This window comes from Salvia splendens, chromosome 17 (genome assembly GCF_004379255.2).
Source record: "Salvia splendens isolate huo1 chromosome 17, SspV2, whole genome shotgun sequence".
Lineage (NCBI taxonomy): Eukaryota > Viridiplantae > Streptophyta > Magnoliopsida > Lamiales > Lamiaceae > Salvia > Salvia splendens.
In genome coordinates, this window is record NC_056048.1 from 7,785,836 (window position 1) to 7,805,581 (window position 19,746).

General features: G+C 37.9%; 2 protein-coding genes and 1 pseudogene across 5 annotated transcripts; 1 reads left to right on the forward strand and 2 right to left on the reverse strand.

The window, feature by feature from the left end:
- Nucleotides 1–994: 994 nt before the first annotated feature.
- Nucleotides 995–9,135, forward strand: LOC121773403. Of its 4 annotated transcripts, XR_006044749.1 has the most exons (13): nt 995–1,466; nt 1,613–1,710; nt 1,794–1,880; nt 1,948–2,077; nt 2,165–2,392; nt 2,808–2,947; nt 3,027–3,206; nt 3,293–3,383; nt 3,473–3,623; nt 5,697–5,804; nt 5,878–5,971; nt 7,123–7,429; nt 9,005–9,135. XR_006044749.1 is itself a non-coding variant. In XM_042170256.1 (12 exons), exons 1-12 carry the CDS (start codon nt 1,353–1,355, stop codon nt 7,130–7,132), a joined length of 1,431 nt encoding a protein of 476 aa, XP_042026190.1. In that variant the 5' UTR covers nt 995–1,352; the 3' UTR covers nt 7,133–7,594. The 4 variants fall into 4 exon arrangements, 3 of the variants coding, with proteins under 3 accessions (XP_042026190.1, XP_042026191.1, XP_042026192.1); XM_042170256.1 differs by lacking the exon at nt 9,005–9,135 and having other exon boundaries at nt 7,123–7,594; XM_042170257.1 differs by lacking the exon at nt 9,005–9,135 and having other exon boundaries at nt 997–1,466; nt 3,491–3,623; nt 7,123–7,594.
- Nucleotides 7,755–12,128, reverse strand: LOC121773404 (thylakoid membrane protein slr0575-like). The gene is made up of 9 exons (XM_042170259.1): nt 11,850–12,128; nt 11,438–11,484; nt 10,813–10,915; nt 10,399–10,485; nt 9,054–9,137; nt 8,488–8,541; nt 8,186–8,266; nt 8,044–8,089; nt 7,755–7,951 (listed from the first exon to the last, which is right to left on the reverse strand). Exons 1-9 carry the CDS (start codon nt 12,111–12,113, stop codon nt 7,896–7,898), a joined length of 822 nt encoding a protein of 273 aa, XP_042026193.1. The 5' UTR covers nt 12,114–12,128; the 3' UTR covers nt 7,755–7,895.
- A 4,381-nt stretch (nt 12,129–16,509) lies between these two features.
- Nucleotides 16,510–19,434, reverse strand: LOC121774946 (annotated as a pseudogene).
- Between the last annotated feature and the right edge of the window lie 312 nt (nt 19,435–19,746).

Below are 19,746 nucleotides of genomic sequence, written 5' to 3' on the forward strand. Positions count from 1 at the left end.
AGTTTTTTTGGCTTATTCAAAAAGGAAGAGCATCACCGATTGCAATTAAGACAATTCATTGTTGCTTTTCTAACAATGCCAACACGAGTTATAACGACAATTACCGTATGTATCATTTCCTATTTATATCCCATGCAATCCCCTATTTTATAGTTTTTTTGCTTATTCGAAAAGGAAGAGTATTACCGGTTGCAATCATGACAACTCAAAGTTGCTTCTCTGAGACAGTTTATAACGACCATTACCATATGTATCATTTCCTATTTATATCTCTCGCAATTCCTGGTAGTTTTTTTTGCTTATTCGAAAAGGAAGAGTGTTGTTGGTTGCAGTTATGAAAACTCAGTGTTGCTTTTATGACAATGCCGACCATAGTTCTAACAACAATTACCATATGTATCATTTCATATTTATATCTCTCACAATCCCCTATTATCTATTGTGTTTCTAGCCGTTTTAAATTTTGTTGTCAAATAGTCATGACAACTTCTTAACGAAAAATGGATTGTTACAATTTTAGTTTTTTAATCCTAAAAAATTGATGTTGTAATTTACAAATTTTTAATGTAATTATGTAATTTTAATTTTTTTTGTGATCTTAGAATTTTAATGTAATATTTTATTTTATAATTACAAATTAAGTGAAATATGAATGATAAAATTAAGAAATTGGAAAAATGAATTTAGCAGTGAAGATCCACTATTATTGGTGAATTTATAGAGAGTGTTTTTTGTTTAAAAGTCGATGCAGAGTTAGTCCTTTCACCAGATGCAGAGTGTTTTTTGATTGTCATTGCCGATGCCCTTACCTTGCCTTTTTTTAGACCCAACAACGGAAATAGGGAGTACTACTAATTAAATTGGGTTAGGGAATGGGAATTATGGGATTTAAGTTTATTCAGTTTCATTTGAGCCATTATATAACTAAAATACTGTAATACAGTCATAATATGTTTATAATGAAGTCAATATAGAGTACTATTTTTATTGTTTTAGTTAATTTTGAATTACTAATAAATTAGTGTGAGGAGATTATTACTGTGCTGCTCTGTTTAGTGTTTACAGATCATTCCTACACACAAAACTGAGCTAAGATAGAAAGACAGCCATTTCTATTGAAGGCGGGAAATGGAATCGGAAAAAAATTTAATGCAGATGACTCCACCCCTCCAAAGATTCTAGGGCAAAATTTCCCAATTCTTTCGAATATTAGTATTTAAAACTGTTGCCGCTGCTCATTTCAAAACCATCAAAAATCCTCCACCCTCAGCGCCGGCAAGTTCAGATTTTAGAAGAAAGAAAACCGAATTAAGTAATATTCCGTTATTGGTGTTCAGAATTACTAGACGGAAATGGCGGTTGAAGCATCCCTAGGTAGTTCGGTGGCGTCTCCGTCGGCAGAGAAATCAACCGGAAAACCGGCTGTCCGTAGCCAAGTTAGCGGTGACGGGGTACACTGCCATCAGGTAAGTCCTTCTCATACCTACAATTCCTGATTTCATTTAAGCTGCGATGCAGAATTTTCCCGAGGGCTGATTTCACTTTATTAATTCTTCATATAGCCTAAACTGGTTTTCGTTTCTTTTTCTCGCATGTAAACTCAATGCTACAGTGTCGTCAAAAAGCCAGGGTTCCAGTAGCAGCATGCAAGAATCGCATGAAGAAGAAACCGTGTTTAGTAAAGATATGTAGCAGATGCCTATGGAACAGGTTATAAACGCTTTCTGTTTACTAGGATTAGCTCTTGTTTTCGGTACTCGAAGTGGCAAGTGAATTGAAGTTCTTGGATCCAGGTACAAGGAAAAGGTGGAGGAAGTAGCTAGTTTGGAGGAATGGAAGTGCCCGAAATGCAGGGGCGTTTGCAATTGCAGTGTGTGCATGTGAGTTTTCTGACTTATTTATCCATGATAGTCTGGTGTTTTACTGTTTAACAACCGTGCCATTCAGGAAGAGAAGGGGCCATCAACCCACCGGTGCAGCAAAAGCGACTGGATTCGCTTCCGTCAACGAGATGCTAACTGCTGAGGGTTCAGATAATGGAAAGGTTGGTAATTCCATGAATGGGTCTCTGGAAAATGTAGGCACCTTAAAGATAACAGTTGTTGATTTTGTGATCTGGTGCATTATTTTTTTTTATCTAATGTCGTGCTTCTAAAATTAACAGGATGTATTATCTGCTAGAAAGAAAGGGAAGGAAAGGTTGAATGCAGATGATAATACCTCTTCAAAGAGAATGAAACATTCTAAACTGACTGAAACCAGCCAGACTATTCCTATAGAAATTGTGCTGCCAGTGGGAACAGACTTGACCAGTGTGGCTGGAATTGATGTACCTGCAGAAGATGTTGGCAATGCTTTGGAGTTTCTAGAATTCTGTTATGTTTTTGGAGAGGCTAGTGACTCTACTCATATACTAGTAATTAATAGCTACCGATGGTTATTTGAAAGCAAGCTGTTATCATGCATATGGATTTACTTATTACAAATGCGCTGCATCTCCCATTTTCAATCTTTTTAGGTTGCTGTCCTTATCTAGATATTCATAAACATTCATTTTAACATATTAACCCAATATTCTCAGTGCTTGCAGCTATTGTATTCATGTAAGATAGTGATTTCTGGTTTACTTTTTCATATTGCTTTGAAATCATCTAGTGTTTCATGATTAGTTGTTCTTCTGTTTGAATTGTTTTCTCGTTAGTAATCACTATTTCCAATTAGCATCTCTGGTATTATATAGTACACCAGTATCTTTATCGTTATGGATCTACTTATCTCTATGGTTTGCTTCCTCTATTGAGCAACAGATCCTAAAATTGAAAGATGGGGAAGCATTATGTGTCCTTCAAGATATATTTCATGGGCGAACTGCAAAGCGAGGAAGATCATGTCCGGTTGTCCAGTTTCATGTACACCTGCTATCAATAATTAAAGAAGAGGGAGAGAAGTATGACCCTTGATTTAGTAACAATTGACAAGTCAGAATCTATTCTGCTGGAATAAATGCTTTTCCTTCTCGTGTATAGATTTCCAAAGCGTCCGAGCACTTTGTTCAGTGTGCTGAAGAAATGCTTGGCTGAATCTGAACGTGTTCTTAAAGTGTTGGGGATGAGTTATTTAGAGAAGGCTGTTGACTATGATGCTTTAAATGCTTCAGAAATGCTTAGGGTCGTAAATCTGCTATGCATTCATGTTCTTGGCACGAAGTAAGGATCTCTCTGTTTTCAGTTATACATGCCACTCCCTTTTTATTTCTCACCTAGATGTATTTTCTTCTACTCCTTTTGCACAGAAAGCTAAGAAATTGGATAGAACACCAAAAAACACAATTTGACCAGAAGGCAAAGGAAGCTAAACTTAAGGTTTTTGAAGCAAGAGGCAAGGTAATTAAACATTCTCATCAGTAAACACACCAGTTTAAAACTAGACTTATATCAGATTTCTTCCTCTTCTCATACTTCACAATTAATAGATAAAGACTTTGAAGCAGAAAATAAAAGAGGACACTGCCAAAGCTATTGATGCTAGGGATGGGGAGCAGGAAGCAATTGTTTCTCTTAATAGATCTGCTGCAGAGCAAGCTCATGGAAAGCTGCTTGAATCAGAGACAATGCTTTCGAAAAGTAAGTTCTGTAATATTTATACTGTTGTTTATTGTTAAACACGTGTCCGTGTCCATGTCTGTGTGTGTGTGTGTGTGAAGAGATTCAAAAGAGAATCCCTATTTAAATTGAGAACATATGGAGATCTACGACAAATGAATCACTCGGGGATCAAATCCCATAGATGAAAATTCCATTTTTTGTAATGCAGCTAATATCACAGCGAAGGTGGTGATTTTATATCATTATATGCTCCGGGTGGTGTTCTCCCATTCTTACATAAATGTAATTTTCACTATGGAACTAACCCCCTATACATGTAGAGAGCTAGTGAGTGATAGAGTGCATGTGATTGGCGCTGGAAAAGAACCAAAAAAAACAAAAGATAGAATAGAAAAATCTCTAATCGTATGCCATTAGCAAAGAGGCTGATCCCTAAAATTATATTTTTGATCAATGCAACGTGGGAAACATAGCCTTATAAATAAAAAACTAACAAACCTTAATAAAAGCCTAGACCCATATAACCCAACAATAGATTAACCTAATCAATATCAGAAGACAAACATTACAGAAGATAAACATAACATCTATATCCAGTCTACTGCATCTCTATCTGATATCTCTATTAACTGCCCCTTCTCAAATTCTTAAAATTCATTCATATGTAAAGTTCCCCTCGCCACTACACATTCCTGCTTCTATCCCAAGGTAGATGTCACATGTTGTATCATAATAATGAATAAATAAATAGATATTAAAATTAGATGAAGTATCATATGTTTAAATAGATTTGATACAACTAATTTCTCATTATAATATACATAACTAAATTATCTTTATATTATAATAAAATATTAAGAATGTTTTTATAAATTTATCTTGTTAACATAAACATTTTTAGAATGTCAAAAATAAAATATAAAAACCAAAATTTATAAATTAAGTATTCATGTAACAACTTAGATTTTTTTTCCATTGTAAAATTTCCATGTAATAATTTAATTATAAATCCTACTTACTAAAATACTCCATGACTTGAAATGGGTGGGATGATGACATGAACACTCATGATGACTTCTAAAACCCATGAGGCTAGAAGAGGCATTTCAGCTGAGGGGGCACTAATTATGCGTTCCTTGAATGCGTATACGGAATACGGCGTATTTGGAATACGCATTTCAAGAATGCGTCTCACTAGAAGTAAATACACATTTTCCAAATGCATTTTTTTCCATATTTATAAGTCAAAAAATATTCCCCTTTCTCAAATCTATATTTTATTTTCGCCCTAAATTACAAAAAAGCCGCAGGTACCTGCACCCGAAAATACATCCTTGAATGCGTATTTGGAATACGGCGTATCTGGAATACGCATTTCAAGAATGCGTCTCACTAGAAGTAAATACGCATTTGCCAAATGCGTTTTATTCCCATATTTATAAGTCAAAAAAATATTCCCCTTTCAGAAATCTATATATTATTTTTGCCCTAAATTACAAAAAAGCCACAGGTACCTACACCTGAAAAATCGAGATTTCCCCTACTCTCATCGGATGCCCTGAATACCAGCAGCGGGTACACATACCTGATGGATGTTGGTACCCACACCCACAATTTTTCTTGAAATAACTAATTCTATTTCATTATTGTGACGATTAGTCCTGAAAATTACACGTCAATTTCATGCATGCGAGCACTTTGAAATGCTGCTGCATGAGAATTTTCTTAACATAATAGCCCTCTAGAAAGTTTTAACATAATAGCTCTCCAGAAAGTTTGGTCTCCTATTGCTTGTATCCTCAACCTTGATTTTTCAGCCTGCACATTACTTGGCATCTAAAACATTAATCAATCTTTTGCCTTTCTATAAATGTTAATGCTGAGTGGGAGTCAAAACCACTTTAGTACTGTGTTGTAACTTGTAACTAATACTTTTACTAGATTTGCTTTGCTTTATCGCATAACCTCTCCAACTTGTCAGCAAAGTATGATTCTGGCATAATAAATTACAATTGTAGCTTCATTGATAACACAGTTGATTAAATCTATGCGGGCACAAAAACTCGTCTAACCTTTTGATGCCATCTACAGTTGATCAGACAGCTGATGTTATAAGAGTAGAGCCCATCTTCACGGACTGCAGTGGTCATATGTATTGGAAATTGAAATGCGCTGATGAATCTGATGTACTGCATCAAGGTAATTAACACGGCAAATGTTTTATTGTATTATTTGCTGTTGAGCATGGCTAACTATAATCTCCTACTGCTAGATGTTGGGAAAGGGGATACTCTTACCTTAAATGAAAAATGGTTTGCTCTCAGTGCTGAAGAAAAAAAAGAAATTGAGAAGAATATTACTACAAGGTAAACTATCTTCTCATTCAAGTTTTGTGGGTTTTTCCTAGTTTCATTTTTAAAATTATTGTCAGCACCACAAAACACTATAGGAAAACTTATACACAAGATGAATTCTGACACTTGTGAATCTTAAGGATGCCTGGGGAGAATATGCAATCATAGAAATTAGTATGAAAGTTATAGGAGTTACGCAGCTGTGGCTGTTATGACTGATAAATTAGGGCAACATCTTAACAAAATTATGATTTGGTACTTTGGTTATGTGCAGAAGAGATAAAACAGGGCTCCACTGTTCGCATGCACATTTGTTTTTTTGTGTTTTTACTAATTGTACAAATATGGGATTTTTTTTTGGGGGGGGGGTATTCTCCAATTACTCTAGTTGGCATTTTGAAATAATCACAACTGAGGTGTGAGGGTGATAAGGATCATCATTGATGTGACAGCAGCTATCGGGAGTTGAAGAGGATAAAGTCGACTTTGTTTGTAGTCTTTTCTTTAGTTCTTTGTGTTTTAGTTGGAGTCTTGGAGGCATGCTTATCTCTATTAGTTTGTTTTGATAGGAGTCTTTAGTTTTCATAATTTTAGTAGTATTTGATTTTGTTGGGAGTCATATTTACTCCCTGAGGTCTGACAGGGAAGAGTGGTCTGGAAAATATATTTTGTAGTAGCATTGCCCTCGCCTCACAAGAGGTGTTCGGAATCTTATGTTTTGTTCTTTGGTTTCTTGTTGGAGTCTTGGAGTCATGTTTATCTCCAGTAGTTTATTTTGATAGTAGTCTTTAGTTTTTTTTTTATCTTTAGTATTTGATTTTGTTAGGAGTCCTCGCTCGAGGTTTAACAAGGAAGAGTGGTCTGTAAAATATAGTTTGTAGTTCTGTTTTCCTCTCAGCAAAAGAATATTTATACTTTTGGGCCAAAATACAATAAAGATTCCCTAAACTCTAAAGCCGCGTACCTAAAACCTGAAACACAATTTTTTAACTGTTTTGCAAATTAAAAAGGTTCCCAATTAGGCAGCCATTATTGTATTTTCGGCCTAAATTAGAAAAAACCTGCACAATAATATTTACAAAATCCCAATAAAGCTTCCACCTTGAATGTACTTGAAACAGATTTCTGTCCAGTTTTGACCTCACTAATGCTCTCTATTGCAGGGGAGAGTAACAGCACCAGGTCCTCGTCATTCTCTGATTTTGGCATCCTGACCGGAATCTCCTACTCCCTCCGCCCCAAGGAAGATGACCCCTTCCTTGGGCAACACGGGGTTTTATGCAGCTTTATTTTTGTGTGTTAAGTGGAGAGAGTAAAGTAAGAGAGTGGGAATATAATGCGTCATCTTGGCTGGGACAAACCAAAAAGGAAAATGCGTCATCTTCAGTGGGACGGAGGGAGTACATACAGTAACTCATAACATGCTAACGTTGTGGGCATTGGTTTCTCATAACTACAGCAGTGTAGTAGGTACTTGTTTAGAACATCGTCTCCTTTTTTCATATTCAAGACAATATATGCAGTCAACCAACATTCTTTGATTACCTTTACCAGTCAATGTACATTTATACCATACACTAATATATCTGTTGGGCGTTTGCATTATATGTGAATACAAATTGGAGGTTTTTAAAATTATTTTTGTATTGTAGTCTTCTCCCATGATGCATCTTGTGCAATATATTGACTTGTTTGCAGTGTTTGCCACACATGTATATCTGATTTATAATAATTATTTGAGTTCCAAATGTGATTTAAGCAATTTCTGTAAAAGAGAGGGATATGGGACCAGAGATAATCCACTTGTTGCTTCCACTATAGGTTATACAACAGAAATAGCTTGTGATATACAACAGGGTAGCAAAAATGTAGAATAACCCAACCCCTGAATGGTATATTCTATTGAATTGCCAACAAGAGCTTGTAGGCTGCCTGCTTACAATGTTGTGTTGGAAATTAGTTTGACCTCGTATGAACCGTTCCCACTTTCGACTGCATTTAGAAACCAGTGGTTATTAGCCTTTTGTCTATTTTCTTCGTATTAAAATTTTGACAATGTGAAGCAAATAATGTACAGAACTTACTAATTTCAGCAGTGATCCCTGGCCCAAAGAAGGAAGCAATTTTTGCCTACATTTTTTTGTTTTTTAAAATGAACAGGGAGTATTTAGCCTTGCACCTAATATGATGAAATACTTGAGTAGATGGAAGAAAATAAGATATCACCTTTCTTTTTTCAAAGTCGGATAACTCCAGTGCTTTGGCCTCAAATACTAACACCAATGAATATTTCCCATCTTCAGTAACCTAAACATAAGAATAATTCATAAAATCACCAGAGCATCTGAGGCAACTCATCACATTGGTATATCAATAGAATAGATGTCCTTCCATAGTGACGTTATAGAGCATTTATAAGGGGAATACTCTTTAGAAACAAAAGGAGGAATCAAGATGGTAAGTTCAGTGTGAAATACTATCAAATAGTGAAAGAACCGACTTAAAACAACCAAGTTTGAGGACCATACTTCTTCCCGGATACTTTGTAAAATTGGAGCACTCCTTCGAGGAATACCTCCACCCTGCAACAATAGCAGAACAGTAACCATATTTAGGTTAAGCAAAACTGTAGTCTTTGCACACAGCAACTTTCATAGTTGAATGCTAAACTCTAATAGGAACTGCAAGATTTTTGTATGATTTCATCAAAGGAAAAACCAAAAGGGTTATAGTGCAATTCTGATTCAGTTTTTGAGCCTCAAACTCCTAAATCCTTCCGCCAACATCAAATAGCAAGTTTATGATGGCAGATCGAGATACAATAACTAATCTAACTTCAGCAGCAATAAAAATGTTTATGCATCCAATGTGCTTTGGTCTACTCCAAGTTAAAAGGTCACAATCATGATCTACCTTTTTATACAAATTGTTTTGTTGAAAACATTAAATCTTCAATTCTTGTAGTCCTAAACCCATTCAAATCATTTTGTTATGAAACACAATCTTTCATTAGAAAATGACTACTGTAAAGTTATTTGTCTGCAGTGACATAGGAAGATTGACATGAAGAAAGCAAGGAATATGTGTTAGCTACCTGGCCGTATTGGAAAATTCGCTTTAATGCTTCATCCAGATGCTGCTCATCCCCATAACGGTATCTTGTAACATCATTTCTGACCTAACATATAAAATGAGATGTAATTTCTAGTCAGTGGAAACTAGAGGCTTATGCATCTGAGCATCTCTAGCAAAGACAAAATTATGGGAGCCTGATGTGCAAAACATGATTTTGAATACAAAAATCCATCAAGAAGGAATATAATTATCATAACACAAACACAAAGCTCATCCTAATGATTCCAATTTTCAAGTCATCACCCATTAGAGTTAGGTGAAAATCTTTACAAGAGCATCAATAATGGTTCCACATTTACCCCCATGACCGTGGTGACTCGAACCCCCGACGTATTGGTTGGAGGAGAAACGTCTTATCAAAGTTTTATTGCCGTCCATGACCAAAAGTTTAAAATGAGACTTGAAGCTGTTTTCTTAAACCACCCAGACTTCCATTTGAAAAAAAAAGGAACCGCACACATCAATGTCCGTTTTGAGAACTAGCATATAAGGAGGTGATGGGAAATCATAGCACAAATGGCTCCTTGCATACTCACATCCATGCCCATACATGCAATAATTTTATCATATGGATTATATGATAATAATCTACTTGCATCTACATTTTAATAGATGCAAGGAATAGTGCTCATCAGGCATCTTTATGGTAAGCATTCATAATATTTTTCAGTACCTATGAAGACAGTATGAGACTTCACCACTTTAGTGCATCAATTAAGCAAATAACACTTGACATCAATACTACCCTCCAACAAAAGTAAGCAATTTAAAATTAGAAATGTACTCCCTCCGTGAAAAGTATGAACATTTGGTTCCCTCCGTCCCTGAAAAATATGAACATTTGGTTCGGCACAGGTTTTAACGTATAATTGGTAAAGTAAGAGAGACAGATAAATGGTAGTGTAAGTAGTGTTGGTGGAGAGTTGGCTCCACATCATCAGTAGTGTAGTGTAATGGTATAAGTTGTAAATAAAATGATGTGTAGAGGTAATGTGTTGTTTGATTATTCCAAAAATTGAAAGTTCACACTTTTCAAGGACGGACTAATAAGGAAATAGTTCATACTTTTCAGGAAGGAGAGAGTATAACGTATTGCGATACACAAAACAACTTGGCTGTCAGCAGACAACAAGGAAGCACATCAAACTTGATGGAAGACAAAGGGCACAGGGTTCCGTTATGAAGGTTATGACATAAGCAAACGTGGATATCAGAAGCGAAGTTAGCATCATAAATGGAAACATTATCATGCACAGAACGAGATTTGTATAGATGATAAAGAAGAAATTATACGTAAAAACTACCTGATTGAGAATCGGAGTTGAACATTTTTCTCTCATTGCTAGAGCATCTGAATAAGTCAAGCAGGGTACAGGCTTAAGTTCTGCATACTAGACACCAATATCAAGATGAAGATATCATAAGTTAGGGGTGGATACATAAAACGAATAAGTTCTGAGCACAGACTTAAGTTCTGCATACTAGACAACAATATCAATCGTAAGTTGGGGATGGATACATAATAAATGAATTAAGTACTACTTGTAGTCAGCAGGCAAGCTAAGCTAAGTCTTCTAGCCAATTCCTCAAGGAATAATAGCATGCTATGTGAAAGTGACAGATGTATATAGCATAGATTAAAGCACATAAAATTAAACAGTAAAAGATTAATATTTGAAGTTGTATGTATAATGTGAATAAAGGAGATAATAAAGAACCTTGAGAGCCATGCCAATGATTGCTAGAGGAAAGCCATAGGTCAGCATCAGCGCCGACCATTCAGACCCTGGGAGGATATTGAAGTAAGCCCCAAAGCCATACCTATAGGAAGAGAAGTCAAAATTTGGCCATGCTCAGTTGAGGTAAGAAAGAGGAACAAACTTAGATCCACTTTCTCATACTTAATCATTTGGACAATTCGATGCACATAAAGAAGCATGGAATCCTTGTTCAATATTTAGCACCGAGACAGTCACACATATACTAGCTGCTTGCTTGTTTGACTGCAAGTACTTGCCCCAGTCAATTTCACTTTGGGAAAATGTTGGGTAAATCTAAGAAGGGCTCATCAACACTTGCCAAGTGTCGCAGAATTTGCTTTTGCAAGATGGGCAGCTTCCAAAACATAGGTAATCATGGTTTCCGTCAAGGTAACCATCATGCGAGCTTTAAAAGACTTACTAAGCTCCCAAAGTCAAGAACTCCTAATCCAGTCTACATGTTCTTATTTTTACGTAATCTAGTAAGCAGGCACAAGAATACTGATTGTTTATACGTAAGATTCATATTCTTTCACCTGACAATGATTCAATTTTTACTGGATAAAAGAACGAGTATACTCACGAGAGAAGCCCAACGCCAAGTCCTAATCCAACAACACCGAAAGAGACCTGGACATAATAGTAAAATTTTAGTAATTGTGAAGAAATGTAATCTAACTCCTTTGAATTCCACAAAATGATTAACATTCTTCGCAAAATAACAAGCATCTAGACTTGACAATTGACTAGTCTATCAACAGCGAGTTAAAACAACAAATACAGAAACACTATGCTTCTCCAATCGATGCAGGCAGCCAACTACATAACATAACACGATCACTCACAGTTCAATCACGATGTTCTCCACCTTATTGAAGTAAATAAAAAATTGGAATCGTTTAACACACGCTTGTAGCAATAGCAGATTAAAGCAAAATAGAAAACACTCCAGTTCAGAAGCACAAAACTGTAAAAGGGAGGGAAGAAACTGTTACTTTGGCGAGCGTGAATTCAGAATCGGGGATTACTGTCTTGTCAGTATTAGCAGTGGCAATGGAAGAAGACTGCGTTGAATCGGCAGCTCGGGGCAATTTAGGGCTCCGGTACGTTTGAGGTGTGTTTTGAGTGGAAATTGGGTGTGATAAATCGATAAGTTGGGTCCGGGAATCCGAGATGAAGCCAAGCAAGGCAGAGAGCGCGAACAGATGCAGGCCCGGGCATCGGACAAGTATTCCTCCGCCGCCGCATCCAGCCACCATCCCCCGCCGTGGATGTCACTGCCATCTTCTGTCTGAAGTGGTGTGTGTGTAGGAGAGAGAGAGATCAGTTGGGAGATTGGAGGGAATGGAGTATGGCCACTCAACTGCCAAAATCTGGGATGATGACGTGGAACTCTGTTATCTTCTAAATTCAAAAAGAAAGAATGTAAAAATCCAAATTATATTTGTCACCGGGAAATGGGCTTACGCATCTGCAATGCGTCTCGTTGTAGTCTCTAATCTCTATCTCGTCTTGGAGAGACGAGACGGCAGCAAGACGCGTTGTAGGGATACATCTCGGTCTCGTCTCGGAGGGACGGTTGGCGGGACAGCTCGCCACGCGCCAGCGCCACGTGGCGCGCGCTGGCGCTAGGCGTGACGCCACCACGTCGCCTGCCCGCGAGTGGGCGTCGTCACGCTGACGCATAAAATCAATTTTTTTTAAAAAAAAAATCGATTTTAAATTAAAAAATTTTATAAATGTTACCGTTTTTTGCCATTCAACGGTATTTTTATTATTTATTATTTTTTCTTTTTTACTCTATAAATACTCCCATTCCATCCTCATTATACAACACAAACACACATCTATTCTTCTCAAATCATCTCTCTTTCCTCTCCAATTTTCATCTCACCTCTGCAATTTTCATCTCAAAATGTCTGGCGACGGAAACGAGGGCGGCTCCGGCGGATATGACTTGAACACGTTTGGCGACTGGGGGGCATGTACAATGTCCTTGGGTGCTGCCGGTTCCGGTTCGTCGACGTCGGGCACCCAAGGCTCGTCGACGCCGGCGGCGTACCAACCACCCTATTTTGATGTGGATGCATACTTCGTCCATCCGCCCGAGGTATGGGCAATCGCAGGGGATTATCCCAATTAGGGAGGATTTTCCGGATGAACCCAATCCGGAAGGAGGACAAGGCGGTGGAAGCTCCAGGGGGTCGCGCATTCGACGCCGTGGAGGAAGAGAAGGAGGCGGCCGAGGAGGAGGATGAGGAGGATATAAGTCGTCATCCATACAGCCGCAAGGACACGATAACTCTGTTCAAACGCTTGGGTCAGCGTCTCGTACAATCCCATCGTCGGGAATCAACAAACCCGCAAGTGTTTTTGGGAAAAGGTCACCGACGCCTACAACGAGAACAAGCCATCTCGGTCCCGCCGCCGCACCATGAAGATGCTCCGCAGTCATTTTGACCGAGTCGATAGAGATGCCAAAATTTTTTGCGGCATCTACAAGAAATGAAGCGACTCAATACCAAAGCAGAGCCAGTGGAGCCGACATTATGAGAGCGGCTATGCGAGTCTTTTTTTACGACAACGGCAAAGAATTCAAACATGTCGATGTTTGAGAGGCCGTCAAAGACGTTGAAAGGTGGGCCGGCGATGTCCAGGTCCAGCACGGGCTCGAGCTTCGAAACGCACAAAGCACACAGCGGGTGGCCAATACTCGTCTAGTGAAGGCGGGTCAGACAACACCTCACAAGAGATTGAGGGCACGACCACCGATGCAGGGGGCTCCTTCGTGGGCATCGTCGGCCGCAAGGGACCAAGGCGGCGAAGGCGGCGAAGGCGGCTAGAAGGAGGAGGGGCCTAGACGAATCAAGCCAGGCGGGCTCGGTCTCGAGCTCGAACACCCTATTGTCCATGTACTTGACCGCCACGATGGCTGACACTTTCACCGCCACCGCTTTCGGGGGATGATTCGCCGGCGGAGTAGTTCTACTCAATTTCTATAAAATTGTATTTTAAATTATGTAATTTTTATTTTTTTAGGATTTTAATTATGTGTTTTTTTTTGTTTTTTTTGAATTTTAAGTTGTAATTTTATTTTATTTAATGAAGTGTGTTTTTATTAATTGAATTTGTTGGAAATAAAAATAAAAATGAAATTGAATGAATAGTTAAGGGATGAGATAGTTAAGAGATGGTTAAGAGAAGGAAGGTTGCAGGTACTGTCTCTTAGTTAAGAGATGAGATGAAAAGTACAGTGAGACCCATGAATAGTTAAGAGATGAGATGATTAAGAGACGGATAAGAGACAGCGTTGCGGATGGCCTGAGTTACTCCCTCCGTCCGCCATTAGGAGTCTCATTCCTAGACAGTAAGGGTTTTAAGAAATATTAAGAAAAGTGAGTGAAAAAAAGTTAGTGGAATTGAGGTCACACTAGTGTATATTAGTTTAAATGAAATGTGAGTGAAATGAGTTAGTGGAAGGTGGATCCTATTACCATTTATGATAAAGGTGAACTGGGACTGCTATTCGCGGACGGATGGAGTAGTTGGGAATGGAGTTTCATACTCCACTAAACATGAAAAATAAAAAAGTGAATAATATTTTATAGATATACCAAAACGATAAATGGGGCAATATTTGGTGGACGGATAAAGTTTTTTTAAGAGAAATAGATAAATTATTGTAAATAGCGATGTACTGCTATAAATTGACACTAAAATTAGGAAGCTAGGTCAATAGTCCATCTACAAATGACTCCCAAACGTCTATTTATATTTAGGGCTAAAAGCCCTAGAAAATTGTTAAAAGAAAAGGACCAAAATGGCCTAAAATGGGACCCACCTGGCCAGGTGGCTATTACATCATGTTCTCACCCGGTCGGGGGTACTTTGGTGTTTCTCGAGCCAGCCATCAGGTAGCTCTATGTGGACCAGTGCCCCTCATCGGATCGATCCTTTGTTCCATCCCCGCGTCGCCTTTACACTCGTTTGTGTCCTTGTTTCCGGGCTCCAATCAACCTATGACCCTTGGAGTACTCAACGTTGCAGTCGATGTCGAACAACCGGAATTCACATAATCCAATCTTCTCACAATACTCTCACCCAATGATCTATGTGCTTCTTATCGAGACAAATTCATATGAGATGTATGTGATAAGTAGATATGTGATCCTAAAGTAGTTTTTTGGGTTTTGGCCCAACCATTTTTCCTTGAATTGTTTGGGAACATAGGTTCCACACAACAAATATGATTTCAGTATATACGAACTCATAGATGCAAGATAGATATCATGTGTTGTATTACTGTGATAATTATGAATTCCGAACTCATTTCGTGCAAAAGTGGTTGAGATATCACAAATATCACTTCTTTATCACTCTTTTATTGCATGTCTATCACATGCATTTACAAATAGTATTTAGTGTCACATGCATTTTCCTGCAAAAGTAATTGAGATGTCACAATCATCACTGTCTTTTATCGTTGTATTATTGCAAGTATGTCTATCAAGCATAAACACATCATGTTAGAATTTGTCATAATCTAATAATTAAAATGTGTTTTTTATATTATCATTTAAAAATGATTTTTTATTGGAAACAAACCATATATGTAACCTATAAAATGTGCATGCTTACAAATGTTAATGTACAACACACTATATGTTTACTTATTTTATACTATTGAAGTAGTATAATTTAGCAAAGCGACATTCATTATTTTTAGTATGATAACATCAAAGATAGATATAGTTTTGTCAAACTAAAAGATATTAAAGCATATACAATAGAGTTGATCGTACGCACCAATAAAAGGCTAAAATAGCTTGCCTTGTGGCTTAGCCCTAGTTTTACATTTCAGAAAATGACCTAAGATTTGAAATAACGTACATGCATCTCATCCATGGCAGAGAAAAAAAAAGAGTCGTGGTGCAATATATCGGAGTTTGGGAATTGGTTGTTGGAAAAATCCGATCTTTAATGACACAATTTGAATAAATTTTTGATCTGAGAAATTGAGATTGAAGAATCAAAGCAGCAGAAGAAAAATTGGATACAATGTGCAATTCAAGTATGTGTATGTGTGTGCAGGACAGCTTTGTCTCCATATCAGCAAACTCACTCACTGTGTACAAAGAAAAGACAAATTTAAATAAGGAATCTTTTTTATTTTAATCATCTCTACTAATACACTAAACCTAAAATAGAGTAAACAATTAGCTCCAATTATACTATAAAACCAATCTCATTTTTGGTTTTTAGTAAATATACAAATCTTTAGGTTTATATAAAAACAAACTCATTACTTTTCAAATTTTACGAGTAAAAAAAGTAATATAGAGAATATTCTTTTAGTGTAAATAATTAAAGAAAAAACATTATTTGATGTGACATTTATATTAAAATGAATTTGAATTTAGTATAAATGGTTAGGGATGCGGTTATCATGATTGTTATGATGATGCTCATTGCCCAACTCTCAGTTTTCTGAGACATATTTTTAAAAAGAGTAAAACAAGTTGCATTGCTGACAATAATATTGATCACTTTCACTTCATATGCACCTAGTTAGCAAAAGAACAAGATTGGCAACAAGATTATCTCACAACCAAATGAAATTCAACAATAGAACAAGATTCCATTAAGTAATTGGCATTTTTACCTCATCACAATCAACAACAATAGAAAAATGTTTTCATGATCTATCACAGAGTCAAGCAATGTTACAACAATTTTACACATCAACATTAATAAATACATTTCCCTTTTTCCTAGCCAGTTGTACTCAAATTTTGCAGCTCATCATGGTTCTTGATTCGAAAATTACAGGCAATAAACAAGGACATGTCAAAATATTTGAAAAAAAACCTGAAATATTTAAAATGAAGGATCACACCCCATCTGAAGACAAACCCCTGTCAAGATTTGTGGATGTGGCAAATCCAGAAACTTCCCCCCAATCATCCCCTCAGTTCCTGCATACAAACAACGAAAGCATGTGAGACTTACTCAGGATGTGTTATGAGGTTCAATAATTAGATCATGATAATTTAAAAATGCAGTCAGGAACACACATGAAGGAAACTGAAATGGCATTACCAACAAGTTTGATGCTGTATATTCCGAACTGACACGTCTTAGGTTTTAGCATAATCCACACCATTGCGTTTGCGTTTGTTGGATCTCGAAAAGAAGCATATTTGTGCCCAAGATTTCTTTTGCTTGACCGCTGAGCCTTGACTTCCTTCTTGGCAACAAACTCAGCCATGTACTGAACAATAGCCTGAGTTACAAAAAAAGTTATTTAGCCTTCTGCAAAACAGAAATAAACTGATTCATTTTATAGATGCAAAAAGGATAACTCAATCTGCTCACCTGCGGTCCTTTCGCGATTACATCTCCTGGGGGCACTGTCAGAGGGTTCCATCAACCTTCAAGACACGAAGTCGGGTTAACATTCTGAAGGAGTCCGGAAGGACCCTTATCTGGTTATTGCTCATATCCAACTCCTCAAGCATTTCAAGGTTTCCGATGGACCTTGGCAGGTATTGCAAGTCTGCAAAATTGTTGCTTATGTTCATCTTCTGAAGGGTTGTCGCAAAGCACAAGCTCTCAGGTACGGATTCGAGCTCATTGAAACTAACATCGAGCTCTCTCAAGTTTGCCAAGGAGGACATTGTAGTAGGCAGTTGTCGGATGTTATTGTAGCGTACTGTGAGAATCTCCAGAGATTCGATCCGACCTACTGCTTCAGGGAGTGCTTTAAGCCGGTTATAGTCAGCGTGAAGCTCTTTGAGAGAAGCACAACGACTAATTGTATGCGGGATCTCCTCAATGTTGTTTGTTTCAACGTTCAATACCCTGAGACTGACCAGAGATCCAATGGTTTCTGGTAGCGATGGGAGTCCATTAGAGCTCAAATCAAGCTCTTGGAGACGAACTAACCTATCAATGGTAGGAGGCAGTGACCTCAACTGGTTTCCCCTCAGATCAAGATTGAGCAAGTTAAGCAAATCTCCGATAGATTCTGGCAATTCAGATATAGAGTTGGCATGTAAATCCAACACTTCTAATGAGGACAGTCCCCCTATAGCCTCTGGTAACTCAGCAATCCTATTCTCGGATAAATCCAACGTGGTCAAACTAGAGAGCTTCCTAATGGAATCAGGAAGCCATTTTATTTGGTCCGATAATTGGCTCGGAGAACAAGCTTTTGAGTCCCTTTCTTCGCAGACGCTTCAATGAGACTCGCCAGTTTTATCAAACTCAGTTTCTCACCATCTTGCCCTGCAATAAATCAGTTCAAATGAAGGTTCATAATGCATATTACATGTCAAAACAATTGACGAGGAGCTAGCTCACCTGAAGCAGTCACCGGCTTAAGAGTCGGATCCACAATCTGTGGAGCAGCCGAGAAATCTCCAGCTCGACTCCCAACCCCCAATCCATCCATATTGAACCCCGTCTTTGTTTTCTTCACATACATGTCATCCCTGGTAAACAAGGGCTCCGAGGCCTTCACGATCTCCTTCTCGTTATAGAAACTAGACGAGGAGGACGACGTGGTGGTAGCTGAGGTGTTCACCGTGGGACTTAAACTGTTCGACGAGCTATATGAGGCTTTCACAGTGTCAGCATACTGCGAATCTGAAGAGCCGGACAAGCACCTAGACGCTCTCTGGATCAAATCATCGAACACCAAGTGAACACTCTCGAGATCCAAGAGTTTCAGAGCCTCTCTGCAATGCTCCTTGCTCTGAAAATGGATCATGCTCCTTTGGATCTCCTGCAAAATCTTGAACAGCTCCTCCGGCACATCTTTCCCCTTGCTCTGCTTCACAATCGCTTCCAATCCAAGCTGATCTTCCCTCTCGACGTTTCGGATCAGAGTTTTCGCAGCCTCGACTTCATCAATCCCCGGCCGCGATGGCAAAGACCGGTGAAGTCTCATTATTTCTTCGACTACGTCGTCGGTAGTCATCAATGACAACTCCATTAAATCCCCAATTCTACTACAGCACAAACTTATTCACAGAAGATACCAAGAATCACACAGATAACGTATCAATACAAATCCAATGAAATTGCCTAGACAAAACCAGGATTTCACCAATCCTATTACACAACAGTAACTGAAACCCGCCTAATTCACCTCTAAAATTAAAAAAACTCACTCTCGAAAAAAGTAGAAAAACAAAGTCATAACTTCAATTCGTCGGTTACAAAACCGAAAAATTCCCCTACAACCGCCATTTTTTCACCCGAATCGAATCACAATCACGCAGCTCCAAAACCCCAAAAAAGAGCAACAGCAATTAATAGTTTAATACAACAACAAAAGAAGCGCATTCGAAGCTCAAAGTAGTCATTTTTACTAACCAACTAAGACGACGACGTATCGAAATCGGAGATATTTTGAGGCCGTGAAACGACCGACTGCAACCAATCAAATCGAGCAGAAGCTGAGCGATTGGTGGTAGCGGCGAACAAGGAAATCGAATTGGGGGAAAAGAGGAAAAGGGAAGTGATAGATAATTGAGTAATTATTTGTTTTATTGCAAAGGGAAGTGATAGATAATGGAGTACTTATTTGGTACCTTGTCTTATTATATTACTCCATTCATTTGCTTCTTTTTCTTTTTTTCCGGAAATGGCCTTCACCGCTGGCAAAGAGATCAATCCAGCTGCGAAATCCATGCTTATTTTAATCAATTTAGATAGCTTTTTAAATTTGAAAACTACTGCATTGACTTTTGTTCTGATTTGTAGAATATTGGTTTAAATGTAAATAACATTCAAGATTACGAATTTTATAGCACAGTATAAACTTGATAGTGTGTCAGTGTGATGCGTTTCAATTAGACTTGTTATACGAAAAAATTCGATTATATA

Excerpts from the sequence above, each read along its gene's own strand:
- LOC121773403 (XM_042170256.1), top strand. The coding sequence starts at position 1,353 with ATGGCGGTTGAAGCATCCCTAGGTAGTTCGGTGGCGTCTCCGTCGGCA. Across the intron at positions 1,711-1,793 it reads AGCAGATGCCTATGGAACAG|GTACAAGGAAAAGGTGGAGG; the intron begins GTTATAAACGCT and ends TCTTGGATCCAG. Across the intron at positions 2,393-2,807 it reads TCTGTTATGTTTTTGGAGAG|ATCCTAAAATTGAAAGATGG; the intron begins GCTAGTGACTCT and ends ATTGAGCAACAG.
- LOC121773404 (XM_042170259.1), bottom strand. The coding sequence starts at position 12,113 with ATGGTGGCTGGATGCGGCGGCGGAGGAATACTTGTCCGATGCCCGGGC. Across the intron at positions 9,138-10,398 it reads CAACTCCGATTCTCAATCAG|GTCAGAAATGATGTTACAAG; the intron begins GTAGTTTTTACG and ends TTTATATGTTAG. Across the intron at positions 8,542-9,053 it reads GAATTTTCCAATACGGCCAG|GGTGGAGGTATTCCTCGAAG; the intron begins GTAGCTAACACA and ends CTATTGTTGCAG.